A 19984-nucleotide genomic window follows, 5' to 3' on the forward strand; every position below is an offset into this window, starting at 1 on the left:
TAGGCAAAAGGAGACGACCAACTGCAAACGGCACTCTGCCTTCTGCACGTGGCCACGGTGCTTGCACAGCATGGTTTTAAAATGGAACTGTCGGTAGTTCTACCCTTGGGGGAGCTGTCAGGTAAGGTATGTAAATGCTGTTTTTAATGTAATTGAATATCACTTGCAGAAGATACCAGCAATGCCTTCGATTCTAGTGGCATTTGGCAGTTCTGGAGTCTTGTGTTTTGGGTTGGGTACATTGTGGCATCAGTGGAACTTCTTTCCTTGGGCTCCTGATGCCACATAGCCACACGGTTTTGCCATAGCAGTGAGATTTAAACAGAGACATAAATCAAAATTACTCAAAGAACTTTTATAAAAGTTTTCCTAAAGCCCATGGATCTCTAATAAGAACTCTTGTTATTAAAGACTCTCAAATAACTAGTTTGATGGTAAGCAGGCTATGGTAAGCAGGACTTAGCCTAGAGGTGTGTATATAATCTCCTCACACTCCACAAAGAGCTACTCTGCCATGCTACAGTTACACCGTATGAGAAGAGCCTCACATACTGTCCCTGGGGCCAAGCAGAGGGTCTGTGGTGCTTTCTGAAGGCCAGTGCGCAGCAGACACTTCTCGAGGACTTCCCCTTCAAGTGGGCAGGGTGATTTTTCCTTCCTCTTCTCTGGACAAGTGGCAATCTAGAGACAGTTTTGATGGTCACATTGCCATGCTTCAGGCCTAGGTAGAGGCCTGAGATGCCTCTTATGTCTCATAATGCAGCTGCTATAACAAGGTATTTTCTGTCCCTAAATACCATTAGTACCCAGGCCAGCCTCCCCAGATCTCAGCTGCTGCTTCCTGGATGGTATTGTTTGGTGGTGGGTTCAGAGTAAGTAGGTTTATGTGTTTACATATTTGCACGTTGTGCTCCTGGCAGGTAGATGTAGGAGACAAGAAGTGATTACAAGCAGGCAGGGATGAGGGATGAGCCAGATGGGTATTCAACCTCTCTGACTGGCTGACCCATGGTTTCACCTGAGAATTTGGATGTGTGTCACTAACCTTGACTCCGCCTGAACCCTGGACCTTAAAAGAAGTCAAACTCAGTGATATAGTGAGTTAGCATGTGCGTGTGCGTGCATGTGTGCGTGTGTGTGGTGCCGACATGTCACAAACAGCTCTTCTGAGACGTTTGCACTGTTGCCGTCACCACTTCCCCACAACCCTGCAGAGCAGGTTGAGAAAGGTGATGGAGAAGTGGCTTCTGCTTGCACTTGTCAGAGTGGCTCTTTCCTTTGTGGAAGTGGGAAGACGAAGACTGTGCCATAGTGCAGTGTTTGCAGATGCGTGCTGAGCTGCTACAGCAGATGTTACTCCTGGGGAGCTGCTTGAGGGAAGCAGTACTACACTGACTCAGAGTTGTATTGTAGCTCCTTACAGAAGGCGAGGAGTCGGTCACTTACTGGGATGTGTGAGAACTCTAGCAGGTGATGTGTGTACACGCTCATGTGCATAGGCAGCGTTTCTCAGCCTTCCTTGGGCTCCAGGTCATTTTTTCTCCTGACATCTCTCATGCTGTATAGAATTAAATACTCTTTGGAAGTGATTTACTGGGACTGTGGTCCAGTAATTAGGTGCTTTTAGCAAAACGAGGGCCCGAGCTGGAGCTGTAGAGTTGCGGGGAAGTCATGATAACCAACCTCATCCATGTAGCTTTAGTACTGTCCTCTGTTGGTAGTTTTTTTCAACTATATAAGAGAGCTGAAAATATGTAGGAGGGGGAGCTTGTTTGGCCTTCTAGAGGGGATCACTGAAGTGTAATCAGTTAGCTTCTGTAGTCCAGCCTGAAGAGAATAGTTGGCATTTCTTCAGAGGAGCTATCTTCCTCTCAGCTGTACAAATACTGCTTTTGCTACTTTAAACAGATGAATCAAAACCTCCACTGTAATGATGGCTGTTACTGGTGTATCTTCAGGACCCCTGATATTTTTGATTCTTAGTTAGGGTTTTATCGCTGTGAAAGACACCATGACCCTCTGCAACTCTTACAAAGGAAAACATTCAATTGGGGCTGGCTTACAGTTCAGAGATTTAGTCCATTATCGTCATGGTGGAAAAGCAGTATTGTGAAGGCAGACATGATGCTGGAGAAGGAGCTGAGAGTTCTTTTTTTTTCTCCCCTAAGATGTATTTATTATGTATGCAGTGTTCTGTCTGCATATATGCCTGCAGGCCAGAAGAGGGAGCCAGATCTCATTGCAGATGGTTGTGAGCCACCATGTGAGTGCTGGGAATTGAACTCAAGACTTCTGGAAGAGCAGCCAGTGCTCTTAACCGCTGAGCCATCTCTCCAGCCCCAGAGCTGAGAGTTCTACATCTTGACCTGCAGGCTGCAGAAGGAGACCATCAACTACTAGGCCTGTCTTGAGCTTTTGAAACCTTAAAGCTCACCCCCCAGTGACACATTTTCTCCAACAAGACCACACCTCTTAATAGTGCCACTCTCTATGGGCCTGTGGGAGCCAATTCATTCAAATCACATGTTGCTTAGGTCAGAACCACTCTTTGTAACTGCCATACTCAGGCAGTAAGGAACCAAGATACTCAGTTCCAGAAAGTTTAAGCTTAGACTGTACTACAGACAGTTATGAGGAGCCTGGCTCTCCACTTTCCATCATTCTACCCTCTGCTTGTGCCTCTTCCAGCCATGCTTTTCTGTCTCCTAGCCTTTTATTTCTTGGTTTTTTGAGACAGGGTTTCTCTGTGTAGTCCTGGCTGTCCTGGATCTTGCCCTGTAGACCAGGCTGACCTTGAACTCACAGAGATCCCATGCATCTCCAGTTCTGGGATTAAAGGCATGCACCACTGCCTGGCATCTCCTTGTCATTCTTGGCTGCTGCTGCTGCTGTGACATGCCACTTTGTAACTTCATACTCAGGGAGGAGGTCCTGAGTCACATTCTCAGTTTGCCTGTTCATCTTTGGGAAGCTGATGGTCGTGTTAGTCTCCAGGGCTGTTCCAGGTGGCTGTAAGGGTAATGACATGGGGGTGCTCCACAAGCATAGCATTCGTTTGCTTCTTCTCCCTCTTCTTCTGGTTCAAGGTTGACCACTGACTCCCCTCCCTATCCCCATTTCCTGCACCCTGTCACTGGCCTTGACATTCTGGGACTTTTAGATTTTATTGTGGAAGATTTTCCATTCTACTGTGCCCAGGTCACTGAAGTTATAAATATGTGAAGGTAGCCTTGGGAAAGTAGCGTCAACGCAGGGAAGGAGGGCATCTTTGACCAGAGATTAGCACCAGGCACAGCACTGGTGGGCTCACCACACCCCGTGGCTCTCTGTTTGATGAGTGACTTCCCTCCCCCCAAGTCCCACACTGAGTGACCAAGTCAGTAGTCTAGCTTGCTCTGGCTCTCTTACTGTGTGCCACCAAGGTAGACAGACAGTAGTGATTCCTGTTCTGTGGTGACTCAAGGTGACCTTTGGGGATTTCCCATTGGTCTGTTGGGAAGTTCTCTGTGGGTGGAGCCCAAACATTTCAGGACTTAAAAGGTAAAGGAAAAGTAAGGAGGGTTTGAGAAAGAAGCTTAGCCCCGAAGATGTAACCAGATCCCGTAATGTTGATAACTTTGATAGATCTGTAATGAACCTTCCGGAAAATGCTGTGGGACCGATGTTGGAGTTAAGTTTTGTGCTCCAATCTTTGAGAGTTCTAGGTTTGGGAAGGAACCTTAGAGAGATAGCCCCTGGTCACTAGTGAGCGGTTTCTTTTAGATCACAGCCCTCCCACTTCCCCTTCTCACCAAGGCTCCGCCTAGCTGTTAGATAGATACCAGTTCAAGGGAAACCCAGTCACGATAATCTCCAGTTAATGGGCGTCTGTTGAGCCACTAGGTCACCGGAAGGGATAGTTACACAGAGTTTCTTTGTGTAGTAAATACAAAAATGGAAAAAGAAATGTGTTCTGAAGGCAAGCCAGATCGTTAGTGACTAACAGTGTCCTCTTGAGAAAGAACATTGGGGCACCTCTCCATAGCTGTTGGGGAGATGGCAAGACAATTTCCCTAAAACAGCTATGGAAGGAGGTGCTTGGAGGGCTTTGTCACTTGTGATTGCTGGTGGATGGGGTACATTACTGAATAGCAGGCATTCTAGGAGACATCTTATTCATCCATTGGGAACTTGTGAATCTCTGAATTTTTTGCCAGAAGCCATAGAACAACAATGATGATGAAGGTGTACTTCCACCCGACCCCACACGTTAGCAGGTTTTCAGTCATGGTCAGCCTCCAGAATGAAGACTGTATGCTTACTGTTGATTTATGGAAGATGCAGCTAGCTTCCTGACCCAGAATGGCATGTTAGCCGCAAGCCAGAGTTCTTGGCTTTGCATCCATTATTTAGTTTGAGATCTTAAGTTTATGCCTTGCAGTCATTTAGGTTTTGCAGAACTCTGCATAATTCACATAACCTGTTTTTCCCCCTTAGAACACTTCAGTTATGGAAGATCACAATGAAGATGAGTCCCCAAAGAAAAGTGCTCTATGGCAGGTAGGCATCATAAGCTAGCAGATTACCGTAGATAAGTTCTGCTTTTGCTTGTGTCCTCCCTGAGACCAGAGCCCAGCCTCTGCTTTGTGCAGGGCCACTAGATTCAGAAGCCACCCTAGTTAGCCAGACCATCATTTCCTCAGGGAAGTGTCCTTACTATAGTAAATAACTTTGGAGTTTCCTGAAAGATTCCAAAAGGGCAGTAACCTAAAATACTGACTCTGGCCCCGGATAGACCATGTGGAAATCCTCCATCCAGGAGTGGTGGGAACGCTTATCTTCAGGCTGAGGGCAAACCTTACTGCAGTCCTGCCCCACATTCAGATCGGCCGCTCTTGCTGCTCTTCCTGGTCACACATTTTCTGCTCTCCCTGCTCTTCCTGTGGGGCACTTTCTTCCATTTCAGTCCGTGTTTGAGGCTCTCTGCTTGTTCCTTCCAACCTCTCAGGATTTGAGGTGGGGGTCTGGGGAACATGCAGACCTTCCTGGTTTATTGTTTTTATTAAGCATTCTGGTGAACATTTTCTCTTTAGTGAGGACGCGAGTAAAGGCCCAACATAGATAGAACAAAAGTGGGGGGGGGGGAGTTGCCTGGGTTCATTTGATTAAAAACGATGGAGGTGGGTTAGTTAGCTAGAATAATCTATGCACAAGTTTAAAATGAAGTGAAACAAGGTAAAATAATTCCAGCAGGGTTTGTCTGGGCCCGCCAGAGAACTGGAACTAGAAGCTGGGAAATGTGCTCCTAAATCTGTATGTGCCCCTGCTTGTCTTTTTGAACATCACCTTTAAAAGGAACTTGTGACCTTCTTCCACATCTGCATGGCCGTAGTTCTCTTAACTGTTGACCTTCAGTTTGTAGTGGCTCCCAACTCTTTAGATCCAGGTCTTCATCTGTCCATCTCCTAGTCAGTCACTTGGTGGGGAACTTGATGGTGAATGAAATAACAATCCTTTTGCCTAAAAATGAGAAAGGGGATGTACAGATGCAGGCCGTTGCTGTAATTCTGTTGAACCTGTTGTGAAAGCAGATGTTCTGGAAAGTTGTCAACCAGATGTTGAGTAAGGAAAGAACCCATGAAGTCTCACAGTTGACATTCTACCTGCAGCCTTACTTTGTTGTGCTGTGCTGCTTCCCTCTCCACAGATGATTGTGTTCACACACTGTAAGACTCCACATCTGCCTTTGTTCCTTCCCATCATTTCAAAAGCTGCCTCTCCTTAGTGCAGTCTTTACTTGAAGCTGGCCTGTAGGGCCACACTGTATGTAGCCCTTCTGTGTAGATGATGTGTTGTAATCTGCATTACCAATGGTTTGCAGTTAGACAGTCACTTCTATTTTTTCCTCTTATAACATTATGATATTGTTATGCTTAAAATGACATATACATCTCCTTTTATACCTTTTAATATTTATCACAGCAAAGGATTTTTGCTTTGTTTCATTCTTCTGTTGAGTCGGTTAGATGGGAATGTCTTTTAATAACCAAAACTTTGAAATGCTTGTTCAATGCTGCCCTCTGGTGGTAACAGGTGCTACTTGACTTACCCCTTGCTCCAGGAATTGGGGGTGGCCTGGAGAGTTGGACATGGATGGTTAAAGGAAATGAAGTGGAAGCTGAATGCTTTCTGATCTTCCCTCTGAATATAGACATAAAAACTTACTTGAGATATGAAACTGAAAAGCTTTTTGTCAAGGAAGGCCAGAAGTTTCCTTCGAATATTTAGAGGTTCTCTTCTTTCTTCAATGAGATTAGTCTAGTTTAATTATAGAACATACCATGAATAAAAACTTCATTCCACGTAAGGCTTTGGAAACAAGTTTATAATGGACATTTGTGATTCCTCTCTTCAGGTCTGGAAACCCTTTACTGCTTGACTTTCTGTCTATGTGAGTAGGCTGTCAGATGAGCAGTGGACAGTGGCTTGGCAAGTGGCCGGGTGGTGACGCGCGTTTTAATCCCAGCACTCAGGAGGCAGAGGCGGGTGGATCTCTGAGTTTGAAGCCAGCCTGGTCTGCAGAGTGAGTTCCAGGACAGCCAGGGATACATAGAGAAACCCTGTCTTGAAGAGCAGAACAAACCAAATTAAAACACTGATGTGATTGTTTTTAAATAGAAGGTCCTGTGTTTCCTAGCATTAGTAGTGTTTGTGGCCTCGAGTTTAGGGGTGTAAACTCTATTGTTACGGTGGTGTGGGAGAATGTGTATGGTTGCATACATGTGAATCTGCAGATGTGTCTAGACACTGAGTGTCTTCTGTTGTTGTCAGCCTTACTGCCTTGAGTTAGGGTCTCCTGCTGAACTGGAAGCTTGCATTTCTTGTTCTTGGTGTCTGTTTGTTTACATGCCTTCATGCTAATGTGACTGGAATGTGCAACCATGCCTGAACTTTTAATGGGTTCTAGAGACAGAAGTGTTACATGTGGCTGTTTTCTTTTTCCTCTTTCTAGGAGGAGTAGTGCTAGAATTGGACCCTCTCCAGGACTTTACCCAGACTCCTATGGTTTCAATTAAAAGTTTTCAATTAATTTAATTAACAGACCCATTTTATAGTACAAGTATGGAGGCCACAGGACAAATTTCTAGAGTCTGATCTCCTGCTATGGGGGTTCCTGAGATCAAACTCAGGCTGAGCTATCTCATTGGCCATCAGATGAAGGTAGATGGAATTGATGAGAAAAGTATTGCTATAAGGAGTGCACTGATCATATAGAAACCGTCCAGGAAGAATACCTTTCCCGGCATGCAGGTGTAGAAACATGTAGCATTTAGTATTTATTATTCATGGGTCTAGGCATCTAGCTGAGATCTTGGAGCATATCTTGAGAATATAAGAGAGATACTCGCTTTTAAGTTTGAGGAAGTGAGACAGACTACTACTAGCCAACCAGATGCCTGCTTGTCAAGTTGGGCAGTTAGTTCTTCTAAGATGATCCTCTCCAGTATGAGTTACCTAATAATGATGGGGGGGAGTGTTGCAGTAAACAGTGGGGAATGATGAGCTCAGTCACCAGTCAGCTTTGGAAACTGCTACAACTTCAGCAATTACTGTGCTCATTAATTTGAGGATATGCATAGGCCATTTTAATTATGTAATGAATGAACAAACAAAGAAATGAATTTGGCTTAGGTTAAAACTGGCATTTTAAGGTTAAATCCATAGGACAAAAGGTATTTCTAGTGAAACTGATTAAATGCCTTTCTTGCTAATTATTGTTTCTTTGTTTTTCCAAAACAGATAAGTAACGGAACATCATCTGTGATTGTCTCCAGAAAGAGACCGTCAGAGGGGAACTACCAGAAAGAGAAGGACTTGTGCATTAAGTACTTTGACCAGTGGTCTGAGTCAGATCAGGTGGAGTTTGTGGAGCACCTTATCTCACGAATGTGTCATTACCAGCATGGACATATTAACTCTTACCTGAAGCCCATGTTGCAGCGCGACTTTATCACCGCCTTACCAGGTAATCGGGCTTGTGCTGACAGTGCTGGGCAGTGCGAGCGAGATCCCAGTCCTCGGACCTGGGCAGAGCGGAGTGGATGTCTGTGACTGCACTTTGGGGACATCCATTGTATTTGTAGTTAGATTTTATTCCTCCCTTAAGTGCCGTATAGTAAAATACAGTAGATATACGTTTTAAGAAATGCAGGCTGTTCCTGTGGTTGATTGTGTGGCATGTCGGTCAGGGCTGGTGCTGCTTTTAGTCGCCTTTTGTTCTGAAAGATACACATTTTTATTTTAATACATACATAGTCTATACTTATTTTACATGTAATTTTAAAAGATGTATGGAGCTGGGCATGGTAGCTTTCCTATACCTTTCATGCCTGCTTTCCTATACCCATCAGCCTAAGATAGGAGGATTATTTCGTGGCCAGTTAGGGCTCTCCTATACAAAAGACATACAGGTGCACATGCACACATACTCATCTATTTTTCCTTAAGTCTGTACCTTGGCAAGCCTGGAGTCGAGGTTGTTCACTTTTATCTGAAGGGATAACTTAGGAAAGGGCCAAGAAACTGAAAAAATAATGGTGGTGTGTCCTTTTCCCCTCCCCTCTCCTTCCCTCCCCTCCCCTCCCTCCCTCCCTCCGTCCGTTCCTTCCTTCCGTTTTCTCGAGACAGGGTTTTTCTGTAGCTTTGGAACTTATCCTGGAACTTGTTCTGTAGACCAGGCTGGCCTTGAACTCACAGAGATCCACCTGCCTCTGCCCCCTGAGTGCTGAGATTAAAAGTGTGTGCCACCACTGTCCAGCTTCTTTTGCTTTTTTTTGTTTATATTTATTTATTTTATTTTATGTATATGAATGTTTGTATTCATGTATTTCTGTTAACCATGTGTGCATCTTGTGCCCATGGAGGTCAGAAGAGTGTTGGTTACCCTGGAACTGGAGTTAGAGTTGATTGTGAGCAGCGGTGTGGGTTCTGGAGTGACTGGAAGCTTCTGATTTCTTTGTGCTCTTCCAGAGTTTGTGTGTTGATTTTCTACACTGAGAGTGTAAAGAATGTTTGAGAGTTAGCTTAGAAAGGCTTGACTCTGCTGTTCTCTTGCTGCCAGAATATTGTCCTGTCTTTCAACAGTTGTTTTCCAGTCGTGTCTCTAGAAAAGCAAATTGAAACCTTTTCCATCCAGAATTCTAACATTTGATTGCTTAGTTCAATTTCTCATTAGGCAGATTAGAATGCAAGGATCAGAAAACTTGAGTGAAATGCCTTTGGGTCACGTGGCTTGTTTGCCATGTGCTGATGTAAAATGATGGCGGGCAGGCATTGGTTCAAAGTAAGCACAAAGGATAAAATCACTCAGAGTTCAAATTCCCCTGGGAAAATCCTCAATTTAGCCTGAGTATTAAGTAAATGGACCATAACTGTCTTAGTTTACTATCTATTGCTGTGATCTAGCACCATGATCAAAAGCAACTTGGAAAGGAAAGGGTTGATTTCAGCTTACAGTTGTTGCAGCTTACAGTCCTCCATTAAGGGAAGTCAGGGCAGGACCTGAAGCAGAGACCATGAAGGAATGCTGCTATCTGGCTTGCTCTCATCGCATGCTGTTTGCTTTCTTATATAGCTCTAGCCTGTGCCCGGTTGACAAAAAAAAACAAAAGAAAGCAAAAAACCCAAACTAACCAGGACAGTAACTCAATTCATAAAATTCACTTTTAATTATGGAGAGGAGGGGCCTTTCACTGTGTGAGAGAGAAGGGTATGGGTGGATGGATTCTTATGTGTACCTCCTGTACCTAGCATAGCACTCCAGAGCCCTGGCCATTGAGCTGCTCCAGGAAGGGTCAGGGATATCTTTCAAGTTGATGATTGTGTTGATCCTCATCAGTGACTGCTGACTAATGAGGGCAAGCCTCTGTTCTCTCAAGCAAGTCTGTTCATTGTTCTCGTTTTCTTCCTCTACTTGGTTTTCCAGCTGGTTTAGAAGTGGGTGATTGCCCCCTATGTTTACAGAGTAGCCACAAGGTGGCACTGTTGAAGTTCTCCTGGTAGTTTGAAGCAGCTCCTTCTGGGGAGTGCACAGCCTTGGAGAAGAGGCAGAACAGATGAACATGTGTTATGTATATAAATATGGTTAGGATAATTGCATACAATTCAGTTTTCATTACAGTGAATTTTAAGGCATTGTCCATATCTCTGTTAAAGTGGAATTTTGTGGTATTGAATGTTATATGAAATGAATGGACTATTGGCTGGGACATGGAAATATTTCTGTTAAAATGCTATTTGTTTTAACAGGATTTTATCTGAACATATACACACATGTCAGTGCATTTCATACATGAGAATCTAATAGCCGGGGACAAGCTGGCCCAGTTGATTGTGGGTGTGACTAGTAGACTTGGAGTGAACCTGGCGTTAGTTCTTGTCCAGACCTATGCTGTGGAGCACTATGGGGAAGAATGGTCTGTGGGTGCTTATGTTGGTTCAGTGAGGTGCAGAGCGACTCTGACTCATTTTGCTGGCCACTGTTCAGTCTTTTCAGTGAGTTTGAATTTTTACTGTTAAGATTGACAATCACTTTAAACTTTTGATTGTGAAAAACATTAGTTCTAAAAAAATTGTCTATAGTTTTGGCTTTTTAAAAAGATTACTGTGAACATTGTACCTGTCAGTATAGGAAAAACGGAAAATGTTCGTGGTTTTTGGCTCCTTTTGGTTCAGTGGAAAAAGTGATAATTATGATACGGTTTTCTAAAAATCATGGTACATGTTTAGTCTGCAACGTCAATTTCTGCAGGCTAAGTTTGTGGTTTGTAAGAGCGGTTGTTAAAGGGGAAATTTATACCATTCCAAACAGAGGCAGAGTGTACTTCAAAAGGGATGATAGGTCTCGCTGATCAGTTTGGTGAGGTATCTGTGCAATTAAAAATGTTGAAGCACTTAGCTTCCTGACTGTGGTTATTCATTTGTCTAGCCCCAAGGAAGGACAGAAAACCATTATAGACTGTAAAGTGTGACAGACTGGATCAAAGGTCACGGGAGAGGGGCAGGAATGAGCTAAGACTTTGGGGCTGGATGTAGGGCCAATGCCCAGCATCACAGTGGAGAATGTGTGTGTTGACATTAGATGGCCCTTAGGCTTCAGACCCAGACTGTGAGTGTGAGTGTGTGTGTGTGTGTGTGTGTGTGTGTGTGTGTGTGTGTGTGTGTGAGAGAGAGAGAGAGAGAGAGAGAGAGAGAGAGAGAGAGAGGGAGAGGGAGAGGGAGAGAAATATGTACCCGGCACCTGGTGGGTGCTCTGTGTAGGTGTTTGCATTGTCATTTGGTTTTCTGGATAGTGTCACGGGAAGCCCTTGGATTTGGGACCCAAGCTTCTTTTCTTTTGTAGCCCTTAGAGCCACGCACTCCCAGGAAAGACTTCGACACACGGGATGTAGGTGGCTGTCTTGTTTTCAAAGGTCTCTAACTTCAGATTTTATAACCAGAGCTGTGACTAGGGAACAGGAACAGCAGAGGTGGGGAGGAGAGGACATTTCCTTACAGCCGCTCTTTGAGAGGTTTCTAGAGTCCTGGGGGTTTCTTATGGTCGAAGCAGCTGTGTTAAACTGGCCCTCATCAAGGTCATTGGACCGACAGCACACATTTGGAGTTCTGTTTGACGTGGTGGTTTTTACACATTGCACTTTGAAATCGGTACCTTTGAATTGTTTGAATTTATTGCTGACATTTGTCCAGTGTCTCGTGTGGTGCCCGTGATTGGCATCAGCAGCCCTCCCAGGACTGTGAGTGCTGTGTCAGGCTGATTCTGAGGCAGTCTCTGTCCTCTTGGTGCCTTAGGGAGTGGGGGTCCAGGGGCTCACTCAGCCAGTTATGTGCTTTAGGAAAGTACCTAGTTTAACACCCCGAAGCACTTCTTCATTCAGCCCTGGCTAAAAGATGAGACTGCCTTGTGTGACTCCCTTCTCCTTAGTGGACTTGAGACCAGAAAGTTGCAAGGTTTGTATGGTTCTTCTGATGACTACCGAAGAATCTTGTGTTCAGGGGGTGGGGGGAGGCAGCTGAGGACATTTCTTGAGTATCTGTTAGATATCTGGCCCTTTGTCCCTTACGTTACTAGCCCTCCCAGTGGACTTTGGAGATTCCTTCCCTGTAAACTGTGGGTTTTAGAGCGCTTATCTTGGAGAGTGACTTTTCAGATTATGTGATCTAACTCCCTTCAGCACTTAAGATTGTTCCTATGGTATCAACTAATGATATCCAAAATGGATAATAGATCTGCTTGTGGCCATTCACATAGCAGTTGGCTGAAACAGAATGTAAGCCAGTTTATGTGGTTACCAGCTGTTGCATCTTCTGTAAGATTAAGGCATGCCATGCCGCCTCTTGTGAGGATGATGGGAATTTAAAGTAGTAACCAAAGGAAAGGAACCTAGCTGTAGGTGTCACCAGGACGCCGTTTAAATGAGCTGGTGGCATTTGAAAGAGGAAATATGGAAGCGATTTGCTTATGCAAAAACTTACTGGTGGTTTAATTGTGAAGACTCAAAGAGGAGGAAAGGTCCAAGACTACATAGGTGCCCTTGCTATAAACCAATAGCCTCCAAATGGTCAGAATTAGGAGGCACTTCCAGGAGGATGCAGCCCTAGGCTGCCTTTTCTAGTGGTTGATTCAGTAGAAAGTTCATAGGATCTGTTTTTGTTACTGTGCTTTTGAAAGTCAGTGACCCTAATTGATTCTAATGCAACACATGGCTTTAGCATCTCATGGTTGCAGGCTCTGGCTTGTTAGTAAACTGGAAGTTGGGTGCTGTTCTCTTGATTCTTCACAAGTGATGGGAGCCAGTTTTCTTTCTAATGCATGCTCCCCTTGCTGTCTGTTTCATCTTCCAGAAAGGAAGAAATGAAAGGGGAATGGGTTAGAGCATGCTTATAGCCACTTAGGAGTATCTAGTTAGTGATGTGGAAGTCATGGAAAGTGGACTGTTGATATCCTGTGTAGGAGCCCCCAGAAGTAGAGAAATCCAAAGAAGACCTAAGTGTGTTACCTTAGGGCTAGAGAAATGTGATTATAGTTGGGATCAGCTGAGAGGTTCTGGACTTGAAATCCGTAGTGTTAGCTGTGGTGTGGAGAGAGGAGCGCTCCTGTGACTACACAGAGGAGATGTAGGGCACAGGGACTTGCGGTTCACAGGTGTTTGCACTTCGCAGAATGGTCTCAAGAACACTGAGCTCAACATCATGTCAGGTTATCCAGAGAGAGTTGAAGATAAAGTATCCCACCACCTGGAGGGAAGTTAGAAAGGATGAGGGGGTACTGTGCTTACGGGACTAGAAAAACAGTCTGTTTTCACTCTTGTTTACCTTAAGTTCTTTTCTGTCCTTAAGAATAATGCCCTCAAGCAATAAAGGAAAGAAAAATTGTGACCAAGCAAAACATGAATATACTTAGAAATCCTGCAAACAAATTTGTGGGACGGTGATGGAGCTTGGGACTGATGTTGAGAACTGGGGAGTTGTGAGGAAGGGACTGAGTGTGTCAGTGCAGCTGTTGGTGCCCAGAAGATACTGTGGAACAGGTCTCCAGGTTTTAGGAGCTGGGCAAGTGTTTGTAGGATGTCAGCTGTTACATTGGCTGCTACTCTTTAGCACGTCTTACTTTAAAAAGTTCATTTGCATCTGAAAAGATTAGGAAGGGTGTGTGAGCTTCAAAGGGTAAATGCAGGGTGTGAAAGATCTCTTGGATATGGGTTCAGAGCTCTGTGTTGTCATTTTTCTCCACTGAGAACGGGTTGTATATGTTAAGGAGGGACCCAAAGCAGCTGGTGCCAACCTGCAAATGAAAGGCTGCAAACCAGCAAGACAGTGAGCAAGCAATCCAGATTCAGCTGGTTCCTCTTCTGCCTGCTTTTTACCAGAGTGAGGGTCAGAGAAATGGTCTGAAGATGGCAGTGTCGCCTGAGGCCTGAATTGACACATTGGACTAGACATGTTTAGATGACTTAGAGAGCTGGTGGCTGAGTGTCAGGACCCTTGAGTATTACCAAATTCATCAGTAATAGCCCGCAGGGGACAAGCGACTGTCCTGGGTGCTGTCCTTGGTTCTGACCCATTTCATAGGTTTGTTCTCAGCTGGGGGAAAGACAGTCTGCTCATTATGAAGGTCTGTTGAAGAATACTCGCATTTCTGGATGCTAGAAACCAAAGTTCTAGAGACTGAAGTGGCTGGGCCATATGGAACTTTGGAAGCTGAATTCTAGTGAAGCTAAGCATCAAGTGTTGCCACCCCCATTCCACCAGTGGTCAAATAGAGAATTAGGGGAACTGTTTTAATGGCAACTGGGGAGAAGGGCATACGATTTTAATTTGCTATTTTACTTCTTTCTGATAAGATTGACTGTTTTAATAGATATTCATAATACTAGACTACTTCTGCATCTGTGACAGCAATAGAGACAATTGGTTATTACAGAGCTAAGTACTGTGAGGTGTCAGAAAATCTGGGACATGAATTTTGCTTTGCACCTGCCAATAAGACTCACTAAACTAAACTCATATATATTCTAGGAACATTTCCAGATATCTCTGATATTTTAAATTTTCATATGTATTTTTACATGTGACTAAATCTAGAATAATTTAATAAGACTTATTTAAATTGCCAAGTGTACTTATTTACATCAAATTATGCATACTGTTGCAGCTCAAACTACCAATAAATAGAAGAGGTATATAAGAAAAAAAAGATTTTAACTTGCAGCCATCTTAGGAATCTGTTGTGATATGGCCACTGGGGATGATGTAACTCTAAGGTAATTCGAGTATACAGGGTAACAGTGGAGCCATGTAGCTTTGATTATCAGGGTGGAGCTTGGGTCTTAGATCTAGTCCAGGATAGAATTATTATATGAAGGGCTTTGAAATTTGTCATTGGTGGTGTAACCTTGTCATTCTGAGATGTGCAGTCAACCTCAGTTTGTAAAGCAATCCTTCCCCTCCTCCTTCCTCCAACTGAAGTGTCAGGCATGGACCACCACCACATCTGGCTTGAAAGAATTCCTTATGTATCACTTTGTGTTGATACTTTGGGAATTGAGGCAATGGAAGGCCAGTGCTCACCTGCCCCTGGCTGTTAACACTGAGCTTAGTGCTGCTGAGCTTGAAAAAGAGAACATCACCCCAAGGGAATGCTGTCTTACTCGGAGATCTTTTTATCAGCCAGCTTTCAGGGATTGGGCCAAAGGGCGAACGCTGCCGCCCAGCACTTAATCGAAAACCAAGGCACAAGGATGTTCCAGGGTTCGGAACTTAGACATGGGACTCAAAGGTTCCAGGCCCTCTCGGGGATGAGTTGTACTTCCTATAGCTCCAGAGGACACACCTAGAACTACAAGAAGGAATACAACAGATGGTAACAGTGCTTCGCATGGTGATCTCCATGGTAAAGCTTGGATCTTGCATGAATCTCTTTGCAAGGACCCTTGCATTGTGCGAGTTTATCTTATACTTTTGGTGTGTGTGTGTACTCCTGTGGTGGTCAGAGGACAACTTTTGTGAGTCGATTTTCTCCTATTGTGGGTTGTTCAGGTCAGCAGACTCAGGGGACTCTTGTGGCTGACCCTTTTGTGGGTTGTTTAGCTCAGTCCAAAGTCCTAAAGTGAGTAAGCACATGGCTGTTGTTTTGAGGGCTCTTCCCATCTGCTCAGAACAAGAAGTAGTTCTTCATCAGAGGGAGGTGAGAAGAGGATGTTTCACTTGTAGTTCTTCAACCCCCTGACAAATGGCCAGCCTCACCTTTTGGCCCCGGAGCCATCAAGGCTTCACGGTGGAGTGGGCTTATTGCAAAAGACAGTGACTGGGCAACAGCAGGTTTGAAGGGAGAAGTCTTGACTTCCTGTCGTGGCTGAAGAGCACAGCCTGAGAGTTTCCCTTCTTGTACCTCAGCTGTAACTTCGGAGAAGCATTGGCAGGAAAATGGGGAAGGGAAGAAAGAGTCTCCGCATGTTGAGAAGGACAGACCTGTTCCAGGGCAGCTGTTAGCTACACTGCAGTCAGCTGCTCGTGTGGATGAGCTTGTCCATGGCTGGCTCCTGGGTGTTTCACCTGCCGCCTCAGGGTTTGCTCATTCTTACTGAAGGGAAGGGCTGCTCTGTGTCCTCTGCCCTACCCATTCTTTTCATTGCTTTTCTGTCTTGTAGAGCAAGGCTTAGATCACATAGCAGAAAACATTCTTTCCTACCTGGATGCCAGGTCTCTGTGTGCAGCAGAGCTGGTGTGTAAAGAATGGCAGCGAGTGATCTCAGAAGGCATGCTTTGGAAGAAGCTGATCGAGAGGATGGTGCGCACTGACCCTCTCTGGAAGGGCCTCTCAGAGAGAAGAGGGTGGTAAGTATGGGCTGCTTGGTTGGAAAAAATTCCCTTGGTGGACAGTCAGCTCGATTACTCAAGGCAATTCTGTTTGTGAATGTGTCAGTCTACTTAAACAAAGAGGAAAATGATTAGTCAAGACTAGTTAAGGCTTTTAGAATTCCCCCTTCTAATGTATATGCATTTGTTACTATAAAGTTTTCAATACCTCAGATGGGTGAGTCATTCATCTTTTTAAAGCTGTGAATTTATGCTTTTTCAAAACTTGGACAATGATCCCATCACAAAAAGATAAGGAAAAAAAAATGAGAGAGTTGGAGCCAGAGAGATGGTTCAGTGGTTGAGAACACTCACTGCTCATGCTGAAGACCTTGGTTCAATTCCCAGCACCTACTTGGCAGCTCACGACTGTCTGGTGCTCCATTTCCAGAGGATCTGATGCTCTTCTGGCCTCCATGGGCACCAGGCACACGTGAGGTACACAGACATATGTGCAACCAAAACCCCCATACGTAAAACAGTTTTTAAAGGAAAATAATATGAGAGTCAAGTAATGTTATTTGCCGTAATTGCTGGGGATTAACCCTGGGGGCTCATTCATGTTAGGCAGCTGCTCTACCATTGAGCTGTACCACCAGCCTGAGTCATGTCATTTCACCATTTATTACTTTATTGCTCATGGGAAGAATGGAAATACAGCCAGAGGGTTTTTCAAGAAACCTGTGAGCTTCAATACAGCTCGATAGTTCTGTGTATTGTCAGTGCCCTGGCTCAGTGAGCGCCGAGAAGGAGCTACAGACAGGCACAGGACTGAGAAGAGGAGGGGAGTTGGGGAGTTGAGGAAGTTGAATGGGGAATAGGACTTCTCCTGAGCATCATTAGCACTTTCTGTGCATGTGGGTGCAGTAGCACACGGGGAAGAGGGACCACGGAGAGCTAAGTTTTAGGGACTGAGGAAAGACTGAATGTGGCTAATGGGCATGAGTAATGCCAAAGGATAGCAGGCTGACTGTGTCCTTGAGTTTTGGCATGGAGTTTTTGTTTTTTGTAGTGGATAAGAGCACAAAAATATGTTTGATAGTGAAAGTGTAAAATCCAGTGTGAAGGTCCATAGCTTCAGAATGTCTATTGTAATTTTTTAAAAGCTCATTAAGATGTATGTATAGACTTTGCAACTAGTTAATTTCAGTGTGTCCTGTTTTTTATTTGCTAGATTTATAAGCGGGGGAAGGGGACAGCCTAGAATGAAAGGGTAATTATTTGTGTGACGGTACTCAGAAAACAAAAGACCAGCATCATGCCAGAACTAAATTGTCTCTACCATGGGAACTGCAGTTTGTCAGAAATCCTGCTTTTGAACTGTTAACATTCAGTGCAAGGGAAGACATGAAACATGGGGCTGCCCTTGTAAGCATGCTTAAATAAAATCTGCTCTTTTATGTGCAAAAATGTAACATCTGTTTGTTTCCATTGCCAGGGATCAGTACCTGTTTAAGAACAGACCTACAGACGGCCCTCCCAATTCATTTTATAGATCTCTATACCCAAAGATTATCCAGGACATAGAGGTAACTGCTTCATTTGAGTGTTTTGCACCCTTTGGGGTCTTGTTCTCAACTTTTTATATTGTTTTAAAGGTCCTTTTGTTCTAAACTCATGGAACTCTTTTTTTTTTGTTTTTTTTTTTTTTAAGTTGAGCCTTGGAAATAAATGTTACAGTGTGTAATCTGTGGCTCTTCTTCAGAGCCGATCATGGCTTTTTATAGAATTATAACTTTCAAAAACACGAAATTCTTCTGTAAGGCTGCCAGTTAATTAAAAACCTTAATCCAAGACAAACTATATTCTAGTTTGATAAATTCTCCACACTCAAAGGCCCACTGTCTGAGGCAAGCACACTTTTATATTGAGCCATCACTGTAGAAGGCATGCTTGTAGTCACCTCTCTAAGTCGTACATAGTTTTTCATAAAAACGCCTCAGGCTGTTCTAAGCATTGGTGAGTGGGCCTTATAAAGCAGGCTGTGCTTTGGGGCTGCTGTGGAGTTGAGTGTCATGTCAGTGACCAGTGGAGATCTGCGCACTTGCTGAGGAGAAACATTAGCGCTGTTTGATACTGTTGGCATGTTCCAGGTCGACTTTATTCCTTGGCCTTTCCCTTGAACCAGGAAAGATATGCACAGGTAGTTCTCATTAACTCTTTCACATGCGTTCTTAGTTACTTCACTGTTGCCTCTTTGGTAGAAAAGTTGAGCTTTCATTGGGCAATGCTGTATCTCCCATAAAGTTACAGCTGGTCTCTGTAATCCTGTCCCCCAGGTGATTAACATAAAAATTATTGTGCCAAAATTAGTTAATGGAGAAACATGTGCCTTTGTAGAGTTCATCCTCTGCCCCTTCTCAGGCAGATGTGAACCAATGGATCCATCCCATTAGTGGTGCATCTGCGTGTGACAGGATATCATTATTTAAAAGAGAAACTTTTGTCTGGAGTGCATGCTCTATAAAATGACCTAAAAACTAACCTTTTAGGGAGGGCTCAATAATTTAAAGCCACTGCCAGATAAAGTTTAGGAATTAATTGACCTATTGTTCCAAGCGTGGACTAATGTCCTGCAGTGCTCAGCGACTGCCATCATAGGTTAGTGTTTATGCACTTGAGGAGGGAAGGTCACTACTCAAGGTAGGTGTACCAGACATCTCGGAAATGCCTTTCTACTCCTTGGCATGGGGTAGCTGTTGATAGGAACTCTCCAACTTTTCTTGAGTGGTCCCAATAAGGCATTCCTTGTGAGGGGATGCTGTTTAAAGCCAGTTATTAATAAGCCGACTCAGGAGAACCTTTATCAGATTGAGGTTTGGTGATGGAGATTATTTTATTTAGTCACCATGACTACCGTTATAATTGACAGTATGACGGCAGTTACCATACCCATTTCCTCAGACTGAAATAATAATACTTCAGAGCTAACAGAGAAGGCAGATGTGATGGGAAATGGAGCCATTGGGGAAACACTGTTTGACATAAAACCTCTGCATCATGGTGGTCTTCCCAGTAGTTCTTAAAGTGTGGTTTAGGAAAACCCACTGCCCAGCCACAAGAGTCTCCTCCAGATTTTTGTGGCTAAATTTCTTAGTATGAAGGATGATGCTTATACTTTGGTGTACTCACTAATAGTAATAGTGACAGAAGCAGTGTACCACTAATAAGGCATTTACTTTGTTTAGCAGTTTATAGCGTATTTTCTCATTAGATAGCCTAGACAGCCTGAAAAGTAGGTCAGGTCTACAGTGAAAATTGAAGAAAGAAGGCCTGACAAGGTAAACTCTTGCCCTGGATTACAGTGAGTGGTACAGTCCACAGCCATCCACATACTCTGACATGCACAGTGAGTAGGGGAGTCCACAGCCATCTGCATATTCCCTGGCCCTTTATATATGTTCTGTCAGGGTAGACATACAGACTTATATGGAAGGTCTTCCCTCTTGTGATCCCACATGACTGCTGGGAAAGCTTCACTTGCAGGGTGACACCATCATTGTCACCTCTATAGTCGACCGTGGACTGTGCTAGGAGATTTACATAGATAACTGTAATAATTTTACAATGCCCAAGCCGTATCTGTATA

General features: G+C 44.1%; 1 protein-coding gene across 5 annotated transcripts in view; it reads left to right on the forward strand.

Moving 5' to 3' along the window:
- Positions 1-19984, forward strand: part of Fbxw11 (F-box and WD repeat domain containing 11) — a 99593-nt gene that overhangs the window by 60970 nt on the left and 18639 nt on the right. For 3 of the 5 annotated variants that reach the window (XM_036195466.1, XM_036195469.1, XM_036195468.1), the window contains 4 exons: positions 4477-4539; positions 7780-8005; positions 16188-16374; positions 17834-17924. In XM_036195466.1, the coding sequence (XP_036051359.1) occupies positions 4477-4539; positions 7780-8005; positions 16188-16374; positions 17834-17924 (567 nt within the window). The remainder of the gene's footprint in view (positions 1-4476; positions 4540-7779; positions 8006-16187; positions 16375-17833; positions 17925-19984) is intronic. The other 2 variants (XM_036195467.1, XM_036195470.1) reach the window with 1 other exon arrangement.

Source organism: Onychomys torridus, chromosome 8 (genome assembly GCF_903995425.1).
Source record: "Onychomys torridus chromosome 8, mOncTor1.1, whole genome shotgun sequence".
NCBI lineage: Eukaryota > Metazoa > Chordata > Mammalia > Rodentia > Cricetidae > Onychomys > Onychomys torridus.